We start from the raw sequence: 22,088 nt of genomic DNA, 5'->3' as shown, positions 1-22,088 counted from the left end.
TGATCCAAGCATAAGGCAAAGCTTGATTTCTTCAACAGTACAGACTCGATTAAATGTTTTGGATTTACTAACCAATATGCATCCTAAAAAAATATGGTTATTATTCGTTAAATACTTTCTGTGACAATAAGTCTATGTATATTCTTATTAAAGTCATTTTCACAGATAAAGGGAGCTAAGGTTCAGAGAGATTGAGCAACTTACCCAAAGTTACCAAAACATTAACCAAATATCCACCTGGATCAATATTTTTCCCTTGCAATAAGATGTTTCTTCTATGTTTCTCAGAAGCCAGGATAAACAAATTTGAGAAACTTGTCTCCTTCTTTGTATGGATGAGATTTGTGTATGCCTGTTTCTTCCCTTCCTGGTGTGTTCTGAGAAACTGGCCCTCTTTCTAGCTATTTCTTCCTTTCCTACCTGGAATCTAGTCTAGGGAATGAGAGAGCAACCATCTTTGATGATTTTGAAATAAAGTCAATGAGCTGAAAAACTGTCATCAAAGGGAGTATTGGTGGTTGATTAAGAATGTTTAGGGAATAACTAACAATAATGTACAACTGTAATTTCACAAGGTTGTTAACTATCATAATCTTAATAATAATAATAAAAAAGAATGTTTAGGGAATTCTTAAATTTGTTTCTATAGTTTCTCTATGAGAAATTAAGAGAGGCCGGCCCGGTGGCGCAGCAGTTAAGTGCGCACATTCTGCTTCTCAGCAGCACAGGGTTCGCTGGTTCGGATCCTGTGTGCGGGCATGGCACCGCTTGGCAAAAGCCATACTGTGGTGGGCGACCCACATAGAAAGAAGAGGAAGATGGGCATGGATGTTAGCTCAGGGCCAGTCTTCCTCAGCAAAAAGAGGAGGATTGGCAGTAGCTAGCTCAGGGTTAATCTTCCTCAAGAAAAAAAAAAAGAAATTAAGAAAGAAGGCAAAAAGTGAAAACTAATTCCACTAGAAAATAATGTAACAAAAAAGCTGAAGCAATAACTTTCTGCTGAACTGCCTGCAAGGATATTTGAGCTCCTGTTACCAAAATGTTAGTCTCCCTTTGTGATAAATCACTGGGCTCTAATATTTAAAATTTGGGCACTTTTCTGTACGCGTGTTACACTTCAATTAAAAAGTTAAAATACATATATAATTACTACATAAAAGGCAAAAGGAACAAACGAGAAGTCTTCCCTAACAACATAAAGCAAATGAACCATTAAGCACCTGATGACTGGGTCTACAGAGTAAGTACGACAATAACAGTATGAGAAATACTATTTAACAGAAACATTCTAAATATCAAAAATTCTGTTTTAATACAGTCAAGAGTTTTACCAACCCATTCTGACAAATCTACAGTTAACAGTACAATCAAGATTCTCTGCGAAAAAGAACTCCTAATTCCCGAAGTCTAGACGCTGTGTCAGTCAATATAAAGGATGTTTCATATCATCCACATACTTACATGTGTTTACATTCATGTGTGTGTCACATAAACACACACATTAAGTAAATAGTAGCAAAAATTCTTTGTCTTTAAAACAAGATAATGAAAACACTTTAGGGGTGGAAAGGAATACATTTTCAATAACATGTTACAATTGATAAGAGTTCCAGGAACAAATGGCACTTTAAGAAAATTACATAATGCCTACCTAAATTGATAATATTTTGAGCCCAGAAACTGGGATCACAGTGAAACTGGATGGTATTGTTGGTCACTGGAGAAGCATCACACCTTGCTCGAAGGAGGTGTCGTAACCGGTACGTAATCTAAAAGAAAGGAGAGAGACAACTAAACATCAGTATCTTTATCAAGCAAATAATTTATTAAGCTCCCAGTAAATAAACAAAAAAATGGTCTCTGGTATGTATACCAACACAAAATAAATAATCATATATGTTATAAACTGTGGACATACAACACATTTTTATTTCCAAAACATGTTAAAAGTTCTGAGGTATAACTCAGCTATACTGTTGAATACAAAATTAAAAATTATCTGAAAGTGATACGTTAAAGTCAGTTTTTTAATAAAACTTTACAGAAACACCAACTAAACATCTGTAAATAAAAAATTTTTAACACATTTTGCTCTTTATTTTACTTACTCTTTTAAAGAAGAATTCAGAATTTAGATTAAGGGGCTAATGAGTTACAGAAAATACAAATTAACCTCTCTAAGGAAATCTAAGTACAACTCACAACAGTTCTCCTTGCTCCTATGCTTTCAATCTCATGTCATCACTCATACCACCCACCCTGCTCCACAATGCAGCCCTCAGTGAACACTTGGTAATTCTCCTTCAGTTCTTCAAGAGTTTAGCTCCTGGCTCACTATTACCATCTCCAGCATTATTCTTATCGTAATTCTTGATGATTTTAATATCCAACTAGATGATCCTTCTTCCCAGCTTACTTCCTCTAGTGCTCAGACACCAATAATCCTACAAACCCTGAAGGTCCTATAAGCCTTTGCTCTTAAAATTTTTCCCTGTCCTGGGCCCAGCCCATGGCCAAGTGGTTAGGTTAGTGCACTCAGCTTCAGCAGCCCAGGGTTTTGTTTTTGCTGGTTCAGACGATGGGCGCAGATATGGCACCACTCATCAGGCCATGCTGAGGCAGCGTCCCACATACCACAACTAGAAGGACCCACAACTAAAATATACAAGTACATACTGGGGGGATTTGGGGAGAGAAAAAAAAACAAAGAAAAAAACACAGAGGATTGCGAACAGTTGTTAGCGCAGGTGCCAATCTTTAAAAAAAAAAAAAAAATTTTCCCTGTCCTTTGACTTCACCTTACCATTACTCTTACTCTCAATCCCTCAAATCCCTCCTTATCCAGCAAAAAGATGAACTAAGAATTGCAAGCTTGAAATTTCAGGCCCACGAGGCATTTTAAAAAAATGTTTTAAGCATATAAAAGCCATCATTTAAAGGATAACCTGTGTAAACAGGGCTATATTCACAAAGCATACGAACTCTGAAGAAGAGTTATATAATATAGCAATTTTCAAATTTTCTGAGGTTGGAAATCCCTTCTAAATATTTAAAAATAATCACAAGCCTCAGCTTTGCATCATTACAGGCAAATTATTTTATTAACTACATCTGCTACTAGCGATGCATCAACCCACTTTGGTTCCACAGGCTTCTAAAAATTAGAAAAGCACAATTTAGTCAACCAGGAATCTGGTAATATTGGTTACTTAAGATTTGCTGTACCTATTTTCTCCTATGCATAATCTAGAGAACAATCTCCCTCACTCCTATTTCAAGAGATCATTGTACAGATTAAGTAATCCTATCTTCTGTTTTTACTGTTTTATCCATATTATAATCACAAACAAAAATCACAATAAAATTAGAGAAACAAATTTTTTAACTGATAAGGAGACTGTGCGATTAATATGCTTTCTTACACACATACAAGTAAAAATATTCCTAATGAGTCTAGTTGAAAAAAGACAATTCTCTCACTTTCTCCTTTTATCCCTTCTCTGTTTGACTTTCAGGAAACTGTAAGTAACAGAAGGCATGTACTATATAGAAGCTGTTTTTCACAAGACCAGTGAAACAGTTTACAAAAATAAAGAAAAAGAAAAAAAGACCCAAAACTGAGAAACTACCTCATTGATAATTATGGAAAAAAAAATCCTAAGAGTTGAATACAATTCATGATTAGGAATAGTTTTTGAAACAGTTACATATCAGTTTTCTGATAAGTCACTCAATATTTGAACCTATTTCTAGAAAGTTTATCCAGAAGTGCACTTCCTTATTTCAAAACAGTCACAGGAAATTTCTGCCACTTGATTCCAAAAATGGAGTAGGTGAATAGAAAACTGATTTGGATGTCATAATTTGATTTCAAAGTATCAGTCTCTGTAGAATCTTAAATAAAATGAAAGTAAAGCAGGAATTTTTAAGAATGTTTATATGGTTTGACTTCCAGTGGCTAAATGTCTCCTAGACCCTTGCTCCTAAAGGCATGGTCTACAGACCAGCAGCATTAGATCACCTGGGAGCTTGTTTACAGAATCTGGCTCTACTCCAGATCTACTCAACTAGACTCCTCAGATGATTAGTATGCAGTGACCATATTTTCAGTAGCAAGGCTCCAGACTACTATCAAAATAGTTTATCAAATCACAGAGCCACTTTTCTATAGCAAATGCGGTTAAAATATCCAGCACCATATACTGCTCAGAGTAAACAATGCAGAGCTGACAACAGGAACACAGTCTGCAGGCTCAGGTGTCTGAGTTAGAGTTCTGCCTTTACCTCTGACTGTGTGACCTGAGGCATGTTACTTAATTCTGTGCCTTGGTTTCATCACCCATACAACCGGGGTGCATAGGTATATCTATCTCATAAAAATGATGTAAAAGTTTAAGTGAAACATTACATGGAAAATGCTTAGAATTAGTGCCTGGCACACTACAGATCATGAGGAAATGTTTACTATTATCATTATTATTACTGTGAAGTTCAATTGCCACTAATCAGAGAAAGCTTGGAAAAGAAAAAAATAGGAGCGACAATGGTAGATTTAAACTGAAGTTATTAGAGGGCCGGCCCCATGGCCAAGTGGTTAAGTTCACTCACTCTGCCTTCGGCCGCCCAGGGTATCGCCTGTTCGGATCCTGGGCGTGGACATGGCACTGCTTATCAGGCCACATTGAGGCGGTGCCCCACATGCCACAATTATGAGGACCCACAACTAAAAACATACAACTATGTTCTGGGGGGATTGGGGGAGAAAAAGCAGGGGGAAAAAAAAGGACTGGCAACAGTTGTTAGCTCAGGTGCCAATCTTAGAAAAAATAAAATAAACTGAAGTTATTAGACCTAAATCATGGCAGTTAAAAATAATATTTTTAAAACCAAACACTTCTGAATTTTAAGTATTTCAATAACTCCACCATTTCTCTATGTATTTTGATGGTATGTTAAATGCCATACTTGGTCTATCTTACCAGTCGCTTGCTATAAAGCAATGCTGTACTGCTGCCACTGGAAACTGCCCATTTAGAAAAATGCATGACATGTTCTAACTGTTTAGAAAGTCCAGCCACTTCCTGTTGTTGTTGCATAAGTTTCATGCGATGGTCCTTTGCAAGGCTCTGAGAAGAAGAGAATAATTTCAAAATTAGTTCTGCATATAACATATATACTTAATGATTATTTTCAGATTACCAAATCAGAATAACTACCACTGCTAAGAACTCAAGTGACAGAAACTGAAAATACTGAGTGGTTTTTTTCCCCTTAGTGAAAAGGATCACTCTCACTACAGGAAAAAACTGCTCCAAACACTGCAGCTGCTGCTGCTGCCACCACCACCCCTGCTGCCCACCTCCCCTAGGCCCTTCGTCTGGTTTTACATATTCTGGGATTTAGGTCTCTGTTCATGCATCTTCCAATATCCAAAAGGGGGCAAAAAAAAGGGGATTAACTATAATACTGCAAATGGCTGTTAAATTCCATACTCACAAATAAAATAGATGTACCATCCGGCAATCTAGTAAAGTTACTAGATCACATGATTTATTCAATCACATGATTTCCCCTTTTAGGCATTCTAGTCCTGATTGCAACAGGTTTGTGCCCAGTCATGCCATGTGGTAGACAACACTATGCTTGCTTTGTGGTAAAAAAGGCATCATATTATTTTTCTCTATTGAGAATTACCATAGTAGCCAATTGATACAGTGACTAATGGTACCAATGCATTCTCAGAAAAGCTACCTAAAAACAGAATATAGAACTTCTCTAAGCAAAGTACACATGCAAGAACACAGGTTAATCAAAAGTGGAGAGCACTAAACTTGGGTTATTTTAAAGGTCTCTAGCCAAAAATCTCCTTTACCTGGCAGTGAAAGGGGAAAAGAATAGGGCTTTCTATTGGTTCTGAAAAAAAGTTTGAAAGTAAAATTGCTAGGGCTGGCCCTGTGGCCTAGTGGTTAAGTTCGGTGCACTCTGCTTTGGTGGCTCCAGTTCGGTTCCCAGGTGGAAACCTACACCACTTGTCAGTGGGCATGCTGTGGCAGCAACGCACATACAAAATAGAGGAAGACTGGCACAGATGTTAGCTCAGGACAAATCTTCCTCAGCAATGGAAAAAGAAAAGTAAAATTGCTACACTCCAATAAGGACTTATATTCTCAATTTAAAAATGAACCTAGAGCCTGGCCCTAGTTAGTTTCAAATCTAGAAAATACACATGTGCTAAATTGAATGAAGGAAAAAACACAGTGACTGTCAATGGTTTGTCATGTCTAATTTAAGTTCAGAGATAACTTACTTACTTAGATTGTTTCTGACCTCTCTAAAAACTAAATGTTTCTTTGGAGACATTCTAAAAGAATAGAAACTCTGTTGACTTTTGGGGACATTGCAAATTGAGAATCAGAAGCCCTACATTCTTGATCTTCTATGGTAACAACTATTTGGGCCAATTTCTCTTGAATCTTATATAAACCTGGCTATATTTTATTTGCCTTAAAGGAGGATTTTGTGAACCAGCAAAAGGGGTATGAGGACTAGAGGCATATTTAAAAAGTGCTGTAAAAATATGTCAATAAAATTGATTAAATCTAATACTGATGACCAGATTCATGTCTAGAGATTTGGAGATCTGGATATCTTTTGTTCCTTATCTTCCTTTTTTTAAAAAAACACAAGTGATTCTGACTTACAGTGAAGTTTGGAAAAAGCCACAGCAATGCATGCACTACCAATCTCTGAGAAAGCAAATCTAAGAGATGTCTCATTTTAAACAGAGCTTTGAAAGCTTTTTAAATTGTTTAAATGCTTGAAAATATAGTTACTGTAGGGGGCTGGCCCCATGGCTGAGTGGTTAAAGTTCCACGCACTCCACTTCGGTGGCCCAAATTCACAGGTTTGGATCCCAGGTGCAGACCTACTCCACTCATTAGCCATGCTGTGGAGGTATCCCACATACAAAGCAGAGGAAGGCTGGCACAGTGTTAGCTCAGGGCTAATCTTCCTCAAGCAAAAAAAAAAAAAAAAAAAAGAGGAGGACTAGCAATGGCCGTTAGCTCAGGGCAAATCTTCCTCACAAAAAAACATATATAAAGTTACTGTAAATGGGATCTGATTCCTCCTAGCCAGAATACTTCTTTACTAAGTATTTATTTACAAAAGAACATAATTATTTTAGTCTCTGTTTCCTGAATGGTTGATAAACCATGGGAATGACCATGCTTTCCCAGGAAGGACAGAACTTTCTGACAAAGACTTAATTTTGTCAACTATAAAATAAAGAGGTTCAACTAAATTATTCCTAGGAGTCTTTTTTTTAATCTTCAAACATCAAAATTTTTTATTCTCTTCTCCTTCTAAATTGCTTCTTTACTGTGAATTCTTTCTGCACCAATATATTAATTCAACACTAATATATCATGCAATTAATATGTTAATATATAATGTAAAAGTTGTAGCCTCATATTAATTGAAGTCAAACACTGTCTTGGGATCTTGACCTGCATGAGCATAAAAAAGCTGATTAAGATAGTAATGTTTTTTATACCTGCAGTGAGAAACTACTATGCTAAGTGCCTTGAGCATCTCTCCCTAACTACTGCGTTCATAGTTACGGACTATAAAATGTTGAGGGCAAGAGGCACATACTTTCACCTAATTTCTCATAAGATTAAACGTATATATTTGAGAACTAAATATAGCTAACTTAGTGTATCTTTCCAAAAAATTTTGCTCAATTGCCCTCCTTTAGTGACAAAGACGTCACTTCAATGAATCTCTAAAATGATTCATCTCTTCAACATTTACAGAGCTCCTCCTTCAAGCAAGGCATTATGCTTTGCACTGTGAAGTAAACAATAAGGATTAAGACATTCCTAGTGTATTATAAACCCATAAACTGTCAGCTACAATGTAGAACCTGAGAAAGAAAGAATGCAAATGAAGCAGAAATATTATTGAATCATAAATGGGAAACAATTACATGAAAAAGGCGATTTCAAATTCACAAACACACGAGAAAATACTATGTTCAATCACTACAGTAACTTACCTCAAGCTGATGTAGGAGAGCTTTTCCTTTTTTATTTATTTCTACCATCAATGTAAATATAGCAACTTTAATATCCTGCTCCACCTGCTTTTGATTTTGATTTACTTCAATTATCCTGGAAATTAAATAAAAGGGGGAAAAATCTAAACTGTAAAGCAGAAGATTTTTTTTACAATATTTAAAATTGATTTTTTAATGTTAAAATTAGACCAATATATTTTCAACTCTTAAAAGCTCATCTATTTCTAAGGGTCCTTCAGTTTAAATTGACTTTCTTGAAGATGAGACAGCAGAAATGAAATTCTTCTGAAAGACATAGTCACTTAATTCAATCTTAAAATCAAAATGTAAAAAATTGCAAGAGAATGAACATATTTCAAGAAAATATGGTTTAGAAAGATTATAATGACACCCAAGAACATCAATACTCGGCCTAAAAGGATGGACAAAAAAATGACTTATAAACAAGATAAAGAAAACCATGACTCTGAATGAGTTTTATTGTATTCACTGCAACTAAGAAGTAGAAAAATGTAAATTTGGCACTCTTATCTTAGTCATCTGAATTGCTACAGTATTTATTCTACCTGAATAGAAGCAAAAAAAAATCAACAATAGTAGTCTGCTACTTTTAACAACACATTTGTCTTGAAATAAGCAGTCAACGACTTTATGCTTCAAAAACAACTATATACCTTTTTCCCTTTGATTAGAGAAAATAGGAATGCTGTTTTCATGGAGATTAAGATGAACAGAAAGAAAACAGATAGCTTCACACCACAGTATCTTATGGAAGCAGAAGAGAATAACGGGGCATCCACCAAACATTATGAGATAAGTAAAAAGCTTCATTTCTTCTGTCTGTTTCTCTCAGTTACCCTCCAAAACTTAAGACCAAAAGGGCAGAGATTTTATTCTCTGCTGGAAATTCTTCAAAATAAGTATTTGACATTAATATTGGCTACAGGATCAAGTAAATCAGATAGGTCTGAGAAGCAAACAACTTCAAAAGAACTAATCCTCATGGTGGTAGAATAGGATGAAAGAGAGACAAGCAGTGCCATGTTTGCATGTGCATAAAAATGAAGTAACAGAAAAGTAAGTTAGTCCAGTGAACACAATCCATCTATAATCAGGTAGGCTACAAAAGTGTGAGCAATTAGCACCTCATCCGAAGATTCTTTAACTCTTACCTCAATTCAAAAGCCAAAACCCTTCACCACAACAATGCATTACTTTGCAAAAACAGCATAAACCATGAATACAAGGTAAAAAAAACCAATTTGCAGAATTCACACTTATATGATTTTAAGATTTACTATAAAAAGCTATACTCATGAAGAAAGTAGGGTATTGGCAAAAAAGAAAAACACAATGGAACAGAATAGAGAGTCCAGAAATAATCCCACTCATATATGGTCAACTGATTTTCTACAAAGGTGTGAAGGCAATTCAATAACAACAGGATGGTCTTTTCAACAAATGGTGTTGGAACAAATGTACATGCATACAGAAATAAAACTAAGAACTTCACCCCATAGTTCATACAATATATATAAGTGAAAGAGTGAGAAAAAAGTCAAAAGCACCAATTTCACCAAAGGTAGATCTTTTACATAAAATTAATTATTTTACAATTGCTACCATTTGCCACAAGATGGTAGAAATGCCTATAATTATTTCTCCTCATCATTCCATAAATATTCATTACAAATTTTCAATTACTCAGATACAAAAACTTTTAAACCCATCAAGTACTCTATTTGGCAAAATACCGTATTGTGATTAGAATTTGGTAAAGGAAATAGTATTTGGTTAACTATAGTTTATGCAAGAGAAAGGTAAAATGAAATGAGAGCTGATAGTAATAATAAAAACTAAAAGACACAGCATAGAACTGTTATTACCACAATGTATAATAATGAATAGATATAATAATAAGACTGGGGCATCAAGAAAAGATTAAATTATGTTTAAGGATCTTCTAAGGAAAGCCAGGTAAACCAGGGAATTCTTTGAAATAAAATCCTGAATGCTCCAGCCTAGCCATGTTCCAAAATGGTAAGAATAACAGATTATGATGCTTGATTTTAAAGAAGATAAACCACAAAAGGCTGACACAGTTTTCCCTAGGACCAACATTCAAACGTCCTGCAAGGCCTCTCTTATTCAGGCTCTTTCTAATAAGCATTTCTTGATCTATCTAGGCAGTGACATGTTACTCTTGTATGCAAAACAACAAAAAGAAAGGGGACATGGGATTTCATAGGCATTGTAAAGTGGTAAAATGTCAGTGTGTGCCCCAAATGAGATGACAGAAAAGGGGCTAGGAGACTGACCTGGTGGCATAGTGGTTAAGTTCAGTGAGCTCTGCTTTGGTGGCCTGGGTTTGTGGGTTTTGATCTTGGGTGTGGACCTACACCACTCATCAAGTCATGCTGTGGTGGTGACTCACATACAAAGTAGAGGAAAGATTGGCACAGATGTTAGCAAAGGGCCAATCTTCCTCACCAAAAACAGAAGTGGGGGAGAGGTTGCACAAACTCCCTCTTCCCCATGGAGGTTAGTGGTTTGTTCTCCCAGTCACTGAATCAGGAGACATGAGCCTTTGGACAGTTAATGATTTCCTCCTTTGGAGGGCAAAAGGTATAACAGGTAATATGTAGAAACTGTTTAAGTACTGTATCTGACAAGGAATAAAAGGTATGTGAAACAGTTTAACAATCCCTGTCTCCTGGTGTCCTAAGACTTCATTGCAGTCAAAACATGACAGCCCAGAGGAGGCATCTTAAAGTTTAGCAATCCTTAAAATAGCAATTATGCATATAATCAAGTGTCAAAATACTTCACAATACTGGCAAAAATGGTTGATTTTGTTTTTAAATCCTGGCATTTTGTTAAAATTGGAAAACATCAGATAATTATAAATTGTCATTACCTGCCAGATGAATGAGCCATTACTAAACGTAGGTTATTACCATAATAGTTTTGAAATTTCATGGCTGAAAAGAAAACTTTCCAACTCAAAGTTCCCAGAAACCCAAAGTTTCTGGAAAAGTCTTATCAACTATGCATTATTAGAGCCATCTGACAGCTTACTTAGACCTACTTTACCATGAGTTGAATAAAATGTCTGTTCTAAAAATGAATATACTTTACACATTATATAAAGATGATTAATTATAATACTATAAATGTAAACTTACCTGTTTTGGATCTGATTTCCTGTGAATTTTATGTATTTCGTTTTTTCCATCAGTTTGGTGATTAGTGTGTCTATGATCACTTTCTGATTCTGAAAAGCTTCTTCTATAAATTGATATCTGAAGAAATAAGTAAATAATTATTTCACACAAATATATCTGTCTAAAATCAGGAAAAGTCCCAAAGCAAAGAAGTAACTAATAGAAAACTATTTAAGATAACAAGAGTATTAATAATCTTTAAAATACCAAATAAATCCCTAGAAGGCAGGGTTTCCCTTCCTCTCAAAATTACGCCTTAAGAAAGACAAAGTCATTACAGATATTACTCATGAACACTCTTTAAATTATTTTGAAAATTTGGGAAAGACACACATCTATCATTCATAGTTTTAGAGGCTTATAGGGTTACTTGGCAGACCTGGCAAAAAGTAATCATAGATATTTAAGCATATTTATTAACTGTTTTGCAAGTTAATAATTATGAAAGCTTGACGCTGTAAATAAACATTTTGAAGATCACTTTTTTGTTTTTTTGAAGAAGATTAGCCCTGAGCTAACTACTGCCAATCCTCCTCTTTTTGCTGAGGAAGACTGGCCCTGAGCTAACATCCACGCCCCATCTTCCTCTACTTTCTATGTGGGACGCCTACCACAGCATGGCATTTGCCAAGTGGTGCCATGTCCGCGACCAGGATCGGAACCACCGAACCCCTGGCCACTGAGAAGTGGAATGTGCGAACTTAACCGCTGTGCCACGCGGCTGGCCCCTGAAGATCACTTTTAAACAATACGTAATTGTGCTATAGAAGTCACAAATATAAGCCTTTAAGATAAATTGGGACAGGGGGGTGGGGAAGCTAAACTCCTGATGGTATCCCTTGCATGTGATAAAGCTTCAAGCAACAATATCATAAAACACAGCACTTTAAAGTAATTTAACTTGGAAGTGAAGATGACAATCTCTGACAAACTACACAAGATGACTCGAGTAGCTCTAGAGAAACAGACAATGATGTAGAAGATACCCATGAAGAGTTTCATTAACAGTTTTTCATAAAAAGCACAAAATACAGTGTTTTACATAACATGATTTAAAAGTCTAAGTGTAATTAAATCAATGAGTACTAAAACAGAAATGTAATGCCAGAGTTAAAAAAAAAAGAGGGACATACAGTTGATAATATTTCTATTGGATTTTGTCTGTACATAACCATATTTATAAACAATGACATTTTAAATTCTTTCTTAGGTAACAAGTTTTTTATCTTAGTAAACTTTTTTTTCATTACTACACTGTTTGGGACCTTATTACAATGTAATGTTAAATGAAATTGTCATCTTTGTCTTGTTCCTAAACTCAACGTAAAAACTTTCAACATTCCATTATGATGTTTTTTCTAGTTCTTTTCATAGATAATCTTTATCAGGTTTAGCAAATTTCCTTATATTCCTAGTTTGCTAAAACTTTCTATCATGGATTTATTTTTTTAATTGAATGTTTCTTCTGCCTCTATTGAGATAGTTATATAATTTTTACCTTTATTTCTTTAATATGATGAATTACATGAATGATGTTCACATGTTAAATGAACTCTTTAGTGCTAAAATAAATGCCAAATTGGTTGTGATTATATTGTCCACAAATCACAATACTACTGGATTTGGTTTCCTAATTTATTTCTTAGAATTTTTATATTCATTTCATGGGTAAGACTAGTCTGTAATTTTCTATTTTTATTCTTTATAAAACAAGTTCGAGAGAATTCATTCTTTTATCATTCTTTGGACAAGACTGTATTAAAAAGGCATTATTTTGATCTTACCTATGTTGTAGATTCATCAGCATAAGTCATCTGGGTCTGTAGTTTTCTTTGTGGGAAAGTTATAAAATTTTAGATTTACATTAAAGGACTGTTCTGATTTTCTATTTTATCTTGTGCTAGTTTTGGTAAGGTATATTTTCTAAGAATTATCCCTTTTCACTTAAAAATTTTCAAATCTAGGGGCTGGCCCATGGCCGAGTGGTTAAGTTCGCGCTCTGCTGCAGGCGGCCCAGTGTTTCGTTGGTTCGAATCCTGGGCGCGGACATGGCACTGCTCATCAAACCACACTGAGGCAGCGTCCCACATACCACAACTAGAAGGACCCACAATGAAGAATATACAACTATGTACTGGGCGGCTTTGGGGAGAAAAGGGAAAAAATAAAATCTTTAAAAAAAACAAAAGTTTCAAATCTATCGACAGATATCTTTTTAATATTCTTAACTGCCTTTAGAAAAGGAGGTGATGCCCCCTTTTCGCTCCTGACATTGGTTATTTGAGCCTGCTCTCTCCTTAATCATTCATAAAGGGATTTGTTAGTTTTACTTGTCTTTTGAAAGATCCAATTTTTGGCTTTGACTATTTCATTAATTTCTGCACTTGTCTTTATTGTCCTCTTTCCCACTTACTTTGGGTTTAATTTGCTGGGTTTTTTTTCAAGTTGAGATAAACGTTTAGCACATTTACCTTTAATCCTCACTATCTAATATATGTACTTAATGATACATATTTCCCTCAAATCATGGTTTTAGCAGTATAATTCAAGGATAGTATTTTCACTATCATTTAGATAAAAATATTTTCTAATATCTATTGGGATTTCTCCTTTCATGCTTTATTTACTTTTAATTGTTTATTATGAAATAATTGCAAAGTTAAATTTGCAATAGTATAGAGATCTCACATATACCTTTACACAGTTTTTCAAATATTGCATCATAGCACTTTAATGCCTTAGCAATTACTATGCATTTCCTAAAAACAAGGATATTCTATTATGTAACCATAGTATAATTATTAAATACAGGAAGGAAAATTGACATTGAGATAATACTTTCATCTAATCTACAGACCATATTCCAATTATGCCATTTGTCTCAATAATGTCCTCTGTATCACTTTTCCCCTTCTAGTCCAGGACACAGTCCAGAATCATGCATCATTGCATTTAGTTTTCATATGAATTGCATTTCTTCATTTTCAAATATATGGAGATTGTCTCATCTATTGTTTTCTAAACTAACTACATTGAGTTTACAGAAGACTTTATACGATTTCAATCCTTTCAAATTTAAGACTGACGGCATATAGTCAATTCAACTTTTTCTTTTTATGTTTGAAAAGACTGTATATTATTGGGTGCACTCTTCCTTAACATCCATGAGGTCATTTGCTAAGTGTGTTATTTGAATCTTACTGAAATATGCTGATTTTTGGTCTGCTTGTTTTGTCAATTATTGAGAAGCATGTTAAAATTTCCCACTCTGTGGGTTTGTCTATTTATTCTAAGTTCTGTCATTTTTCTTTACATACTTCAAAGTTAGGGGGCATATAAATTTAGAACTGTTCTATCTTTTAGATGTAGAGAACCTTTTATCACTATAAAGTTTCCCTCTCTGCATCTGTCTGCTATACCAGCCTGTCTTTGGTTCGTGTTTGTATGGCCTATCTTTTCCCATCATTCTTTTTATATACTCAGGTTTTAGATGTTTCTTTTAAAAAGCAAATAGCAGGTTTTCTGTTTTATTTCCTATCCAGACTGAAATCTTTTAATTTGGAACATTTTATCCATTTACATTTATTATAATTACAAATATATTTTTAGATCTACTAACTTATCAAGTCTTTATTAAATCCCATCTGTTCTTTGTTCCTTTTTCCTTTTTGGGCCAGTGTTTAGACTGATTAATTATTCTACTTTCTCCCCTCTGTTATCCTGATACTCATAGATACTTTCACTTTTCTTTTAGAGACTCCTCTAGACATTACAAAATGCAGATCTTAACTTATCATCTAATATTAATTTGTACTTTTTCCCTCAGCCTAAACTATGTATGAGCCTTAGAATACAAACTTTACACCTTCCTAACATTTATGCTCTGTGATATACAATACACACACATAACACACACCAACAAGACATTTTTGTTTCATAAGTCAACATTTAGATTTACTCATACTTATCATTTTAATTGCTCTTTTTCGGTCATGCATCACCTATTATTTTTCGTCCGCTGTCTAAAGTGTACTTTAGTGAGGGTTTACTGGGGATATATTCTCCCACTTCATTTTGTCTGAAAACATCTTTCATTATCCTTCCTTTTTGAAGAATATGTTCACTAGGTATAGGATTTTAGTTTTGTAATTCTTTTCTTTCTGTACTTTAAAAATATCACTTTCTTTTTAAATAATCCTGCTTGAGGTTTATGGGGTTTCTTAAACATGGGCTAGATGTAGTTCTAAGCTATTACATTCTGTCTTCAATTCTTGCTTCCTTCCCATCCTCTCCCACTTCTCTGCTTGGACCCCAATTACAACCTGTGTTATATCTTCTCTATCCCTCTTCTGCTTTCCATCCTCCTGTTTGTCATGCTTCATTCTGGATATTTAAAATATTTCCTTCTAGTTCATTAATTCTCATTTCCTGTAATGTCAAATCTGCTGTGAAACCTTCTAATGAGTTAATTTCAGTTACTGTAATTTTCATTTCTGAACTTTCCATCTCATTCTTTTTTAAAGTTTTTAGTTCTCCACCCAAATTTTCCACTTTGTCTCTTATCATCTTCCACATAATAAGATGCAGCCCTGAGAGTCTTTTTATATTGTTTATTTTATCTGCTAGTTTTTTTTTCACATTGTCTTATCTCCTAGCATACTTGGTTACTTCTAATTGTGTTCTGGACCATTTTGAAAAACTCATTATTGAATAAATTTGAGGCCTAGGATGATGTTTCCTTTCTCTGTGGAAGATTTAGATTTGGCTCTATCAGGTATCTTGGGGCACCAGCACTATGATTTCAATTTAATCTAACTTTGGGTACCAAGAAGATGTGATGCTGAGCTTTAGTTCTTGTGAGGAACTATTTACTAGCTAGTGCATCTTTACTATAATAGTGTAGACTTTCAGGATCCCAACTTATAGCAAGGAGAAACCTTCAACCCCTGTGATCCCTTAACTCCAATTCCTGTATTGCCAGCCTTGTGAGCCTATTAAAGGTACTCCTCAATCTCTAGGCAAATGCCTCAAGGGGGAAAAAACCCCTACCATTCTCTGTCCCCACTGCAATCCAATCATGGTCCAATAATTCTTTACTACTAAGCACTAAAATTTATCAATAATTTCTGCAGTTTGTCCAGCTCTTCTAGTTATCATCCCTGGGATGGGTGGTCCAAATTACCTAATCTGTCATTATATAGAGCCTAGACCATTTTAAGCAATTATTATATTTGTATCGGTTAACCAGAATTTTACTGTTTAAATTAGTGGTTGCTAACTGAAATGCCTGTGGAAGTAAGATTTAAACGTAAGCTTTAGTAGAAACTATGATGAATTGGAAAAGGCATGCCTCATTCTAAAGAGCACTAAAGTCAAGTCCAGCCAAATGCTGACATGAAGGTATATGGGGCCCAGGGCTACAACAGCTGCCATTTTCTCAAAAAGACCAAAAGATCTAGATTTTTTTTTTTTAATGTAAAATTTCCCCATTAAACAACACTAGCAACTAATTCCACATATATTAAAACAGCGTATAGGCCAGTGGTTCTAAACTCAGAGTGATTTTGCTCCGCAGCACATTTGGCAATGTCTGGAGACAGTTTTGCTTGTCACAACCAGGAGGATGCCACTGGAATCTAGTGAATAGAGGTCAAAGATGCAGCTAAATACCATACAATGCACCAGGCAGTGCCTCACACCAAAGAATTATCTGGCGAAAAATGTCAATAGTGCCAAAGTTGATAAATCCTGGAAGGTGCCAACATACTGCTAGCCAAACAAAACATTATTTGCCAACTGCCTTTGGCTAGGGTGCCAGTAAACCTCTAGTCTTCATAAAGCTGTATTATGAATCTATGTAAATAATGAAAGATGCTGATACCTATGCTCTTTATGTTCTAATAACTGGCAGTCTCGACATGTCAGTTTGTCACATGTTTCACAGTAAAGCTTCAGCTGCTCCTTCTTATGAAAAGGACAAAACACTGGTCGCTGACTAGTCACACCAACTGCCTCTGTAGAAACAATGGAAGGCAAGAAGAAGAAATTTAACAGTTGGTTAGTAAATAATTATTAGATTGTCCATTTAAATTCAAACCCATTGAAGGTCTTAAGAAAATAGCCCAGAGAAGTGAGTGTGAACCAAGTGATGTGTTCTATTCTAAATATGGGAGATTTTTAAAAATAAAATTCAGAAAATCTAATAAAAATGCATAAAAGAGGTGGTGAAAAAATTTTTTCCTCACTTTTGCAAAAATCCTAACAGAGGATATCCATTAACACAGAAATAATCATAAAATTTTGACTATTATACTGTAGTCATCCATGTAACTTCTCAACAGTTATCCCGAGTGGGGACAAAACTGGGCAATGCTTATGTTATAATGTTAAATAGAAAAATCAGAATACAAATAAATACAATGATTGATTAAACAGTAAACACCAGTTATCTCGCTAATAATTAACCATAAAAATCCAAACATTTCAGGAATAATCCCACCTCCAGATATAACCACTATTAATAACCTGGTATATACTCCTCTGGTTGTTTTTCTATGTATATAAGTATATATACTAGTAGGTAATTTGTTTTATAAAATTAAAAAAATGGCACTACACATACTGTCTTGTAAGATTTTTTTTCCCACTTAACTCTATCTTAGATACTTTTATGTGTTAGTAAATACATTCACTTATTTATTAACTATATAGTATTCCATCAAATGGATATAACACCTGCCAGTGGACATTTGAATGTCTCTTATCTTTCAATATTGTATGATAATGATGAAATAAACATGAAATTTATAAATCATGGAATGTTACTATAAGATAAAATCCTAGTAGTAGAATCGTTGGGTCAAAGGGTAATTTATACATAACTAACTAAATGGTCCTGCAAAAAGTTGTACCAATTTGTACTCCTACCAGTGTGGAGTGGTTATTATCGTACTAACAGAGTTTTCTCAATATTTCTAATATTTGCCAATTTGGCAGGCAAAGAAAAAAAAGATTTCGCTATCTCTGGATGCATTTCTTTAACAACTGAGATTCAACAAATTTTCACATTGATCAACCATTTGTATCTCTTTTCAGAACTGCCTGGGGCTAGCCCAGTGGCGCAGTGGTTAACTGCACACGTTCTGCTTCAGCAGCCCGGGGTTCACCAGTTCGGATCCCGAGTGTGGACATGGCACTGCTTGGCACACCATGCTGTGGTAGGCATAAAGTAGAGGAAGATGGGCACGGATGTTAGCTCAGGGCCAGTCTTCCTCAGCAAAAAGAGGAGGATTGGCAGCAGTTAGCTCAGGACTTCTTCCTCAAAAAAAAAAAAAAAAAAAAAACTGCCTGTTCATAACCTCTGCTATTTTCCTGTCCAATTGTCATTTTTTATCAATTTATAAACACATTTGACATACTGCCTGCCAAAGATTCTGGAAATATTTTCCCCAGTCTGACTTGGTTTAATGGTATTTTTTCCAAACAGATCCTTAGAATTTTTTATAGAAAAATTTATCCGTTTTTATTTTTTATGGCTTTAGTTTTTGAGAACTGCTTCTAGAAAGGCTTTCTCCTTTTTCTCATATGGTAAACTTTTATGGTCTCTCTTTGTTATATAAATTTTTTATTTATCTGAAATTTACTTATCTGAAATATGAAAAATATTATCAATGTTTACAAAAACCTTAAACATGTGCCAGCAAGTAGAATGAGTTAATAGACTCACATTTTCTGATCATAATATAAGAAAACTATCAAGTTGAAACCAGAAACAAACAAATAAAACCCAAGCACTGGAAAATTTTTTTTAATGAATTATTAGGTTCATAATAATCGCACTGTTCAGCAACTTGCTTTTCACATTTAATATACATCATGGGCCTCTTTCCATATTATTATTTAAAATCTACCAAAGTAGAAAATAACAACCACAATAATTTGTAAATCCCCAACTGCTTGGTAACCATAAATGCAGAATATCTAACCCAGCAGAAATCAAAGTGGCAAATCATAAATCAAGCTTTAAACACTTACAATTCTAAAGAAAATGAAAAATGAATGTCAAGTACTTCTCAAAGAAGTTAGTAATACAATTTTAAAATAAAACTAAGGTAAGCTGAGAGGAATTAAACAAAATTAGTGATCTGAAAATACGTAAAGGATAATTAGATAAATAAGTTTAACAGCTGTTTCTGTAGATTAAGACAAAAAGATAACCAACTATCTAGTCAGATCAAAAAGAAGGTAAAAATACATAAAGTTCGGGGCTGGCCCCGTGGCCGAGTGGTTAAGTTGACGCGCTCCACTGCAGGCGGCCCAGTGTTTCGTTGGTTCGAATCCTGGGCGCGGACATGACACTGCTCGTCAGACCACGCTAAGGCGGCGTCCCACATACCACAACTAGAAGGACCAACAACCAAGAATATACAACTATGTACCGGGGGGGGGGGGGGCTTTGGGGAGAAAAAGGAAAAAATAAAATCTTTAAAAAAAAAAAAATACATAAAGTTCAGAATGAAAAAAGGAAGATAATCAGATAGAGAAAATTAACTATATATTTTAAAAATATTAAAAAGCACAATACACCAAGACCAAATGGAATCAATTCCAGCAATGCAAAGATGGTTCAATATTAGTAATTTGAATATCTTCATAGCTCCCTGCACCCTTCTCCTTGATGTTCTTGTCATCTGGGCATCAGAGTAGATAAGGTGACCATATATCTATATTTGGCTTGGGACATCCTGATTTGTGCCCACTGTCCAGGAATTATTATTTATAGAACTTCTGATTTAGACAATTAGGACATCATCTCACCCATTTATAGATTTCCTTTATTTATCAAAAAATTCAGATCCTGACTCACAGGCATCCTCCTAGTTCTAAGTCTCATCATCGTGCTGGATGATTTAGAAGTCCACATAAATCGCTACATAAAGACAAGCATCTCAGACGTTTTCATCTTGAGACTTGTACTTTATTTTAGCTACTTATTCCATTCAATATACATCATGGTCCCACCCTAGATTATTGATTGTCCATAACTGTCCCATTTCTATAATCATAAATTCAAACACCCCACTCTAACAACTTCTATTCTCTAACCTTGCAATTCTTTTCTTTTTTCCTTTTTTTTTTTTTTTTAAGGAAGATTAGCCCTAAGCTAACATCTGCCACCAATCCTCCTCTTTTTGCTGAGGAAGACTGGCCCTGAGCTAACAATCATGCCCATCTCCCTCTGCTTTATATGTGGAACGCCTACCACAGCATGGCTTGCCAAGTGGTGCCATGTCTGTATCCGGGATCCGAACTGGTGAACCCTGGGCCGCTGAAGCAGAACATGTGCACTTAACTGCTGCGCCACTGGGCCAGCCCCTAACCTTCCAATTCTTAGTTAACTACTCTCACTGTACCTCATCATATCTCTAGTCCCTAATCGTTTCTTTCACCCTATCAACTGACACTATCAAGTTCACTTCCTTGATATGGTTAAAATCCCCAAATCCTTCATTTCAGTACATGCTATAATCTGTATTTCTTACCCCCTTGAACTTCTGAAACAACTGTCCAACTAAACTAAACCCCAACCCAAGATAAGTTCAATTCTTCTTTATACTCACATCCAGACTACTGAGGCCTGATGGAGAAAGTTTTAAGGCCTACACATTAAATGTAACCTCAAAGTTAGTAAGCAACCCATCTGCTTCCAAAGCTGGCACTCTCTTTCAACTGAAGTTATTTTAAATATCCTCCACATTCCTTACCTTTTAATCCTCTTTCCTCTGCTCTCCTTCTTCAATAGAAGGCTGACTTCACAGAAAAACATAAGTCTTTCCAATACTAAGCTATTAAACTTATCTGAATCTATGCCTGGCCTTTTCTCTTTTGTGCTTTTTCTTTATCAGTATCCTCAGAAATTATATCTCCCCCTTTTCCTGTGTCTCCAGACTGCTAGCCTCATCCCTTACTACTCTTCCTCTGGCATCTTACTGTCCGGCTACACTCAACTTTCCCCTCTGGAAATTTGCACATGTGCTTCAGTATTCCCCACTCTTCCCCTTCACATGATGAACTTCTATTCATCCTTGAAGTCCCAGATTTGGCCTCGAACCTAAATCTCCCAATCTGAATTTGTATTTCTTTCACGTGATCCCACAGAATTGTGAGGCCAAATTATGATTGTTAATTTGTTCATAGCCTTCATCATGAGGGTAGGAAGCATCTCTCTTATTCAACTTTTCATCCCTAGTATTTACCAAAGTTCCTAGAATATAGAATAGGCATACAAACACTGGTTGACTCAATAAGTAATAATTTTTAAACAAAAATATATTAACGAGCCATAAAAATGAACAAAGTCCTGAAAAATGCTACAACACGGATGAACCCTGAAAACACTGTGATAAGTGAAATAAGCCAGATACCGAAGGACAAATACTGTATAATTCCACTGATATGAAATATCTGAAATAAGCAAATTCAAAGAGACAGATAGTAGATTAGAGGTTAGCAGGGGCTGGGGGGAGAGGAGAATGGACAGTTATTACTTAATGGATACAGTTTCTTTTTGGGGTGATAAAGTTTTGGAAATATACAGTAGTGATGGTTGCATAACACTATGAATGCAATTAATGCCATTGAATCTACACTTAAAAATGGTTAAAATGACAAATTTTAAGTTACATGTATTTTACTAGAATAAAAAAAGTATCAGTAAACTTTACATTATAAGCAACAACATAAAAACCCACAAACCACACTTACATTAAAAGCAAAGCTTCTTT

At 35.1% G+C, this 22,088-nt stretch overlaps 2 protein-coding genes across 4 annotated transcripts in view; one reads left to right on the top strand and one right to left on the bottom strand.

Moving 5' to 3' along the window:
- The window catches only part of SVOPL (SVOP like), a 127,854-nt gene extending 119,064 nt beyond the window's left edge, over positions 1 to 8,790 (top strand). Inside the window, exon 17 of the transcript XR_006889727.1 lies at positions 8,773 to 8,790. The gene's annotated coding sequence lies outside the window, so the exon portion shown is untranslated. The remainder of the gene's footprint in view (positions 1 to 8,772) is intronic.
- TRIM24 (tripartite motif containing 24) overlaps positions 1 to 22,088 on the bottom strand; it is a 100,601-nt gene that overhangs the window by 22,591 nt on the left and 55,922 nt on the right. For all 3 annotated transcript variants that reach the window (XM_046669334.1, XM_046669332.1, XM_046669333.1), the window contains exons 4-8: positions 17,186 to 17,318; positions 11,266 to 11,382; positions 8,060 to 8,174; positions 4,980 to 5,126; positions 1,652 to 1,769 (exon numbers count right to left, since the gene is read on the bottom strand). In XM_046669334.1, the coding sequence (XP_046525290.1) occupies positions 1,652 to 1,769; positions 4,980 to 5,126; positions 8,060 to 8,174; positions 11,266 to 11,382; positions 17,186 to 17,318 (630 nt within the window). The remainder of the gene's footprint in view (positions 1 to 1,651; positions 1,770 to 4,979; positions 5,127 to 8,059; positions 8,175 to 11,265; positions 11,383 to 17,185; positions 17,319 to 22,088) is intronic.

The sequence above is a fragment of the Equus quagga genome, chromosome 8 (genome assembly GCF_021613505.1).
Source record: "Equus quagga isolate Etosha38 chromosome 8, UCLA_HA_Equagga_1.0, whole genome shotgun sequence".
Taxonomy (NCBI): Eukaryota; Metazoa; Chordata; class Mammalia; order Perissodactyla; family Equidae; genus Equus; species Equus quagga.
The sequence above is the reverse complement of the archived record's forward strand: the minus strand, read 5'-3'. Positions and strand labels throughout refer to the sequence as shown.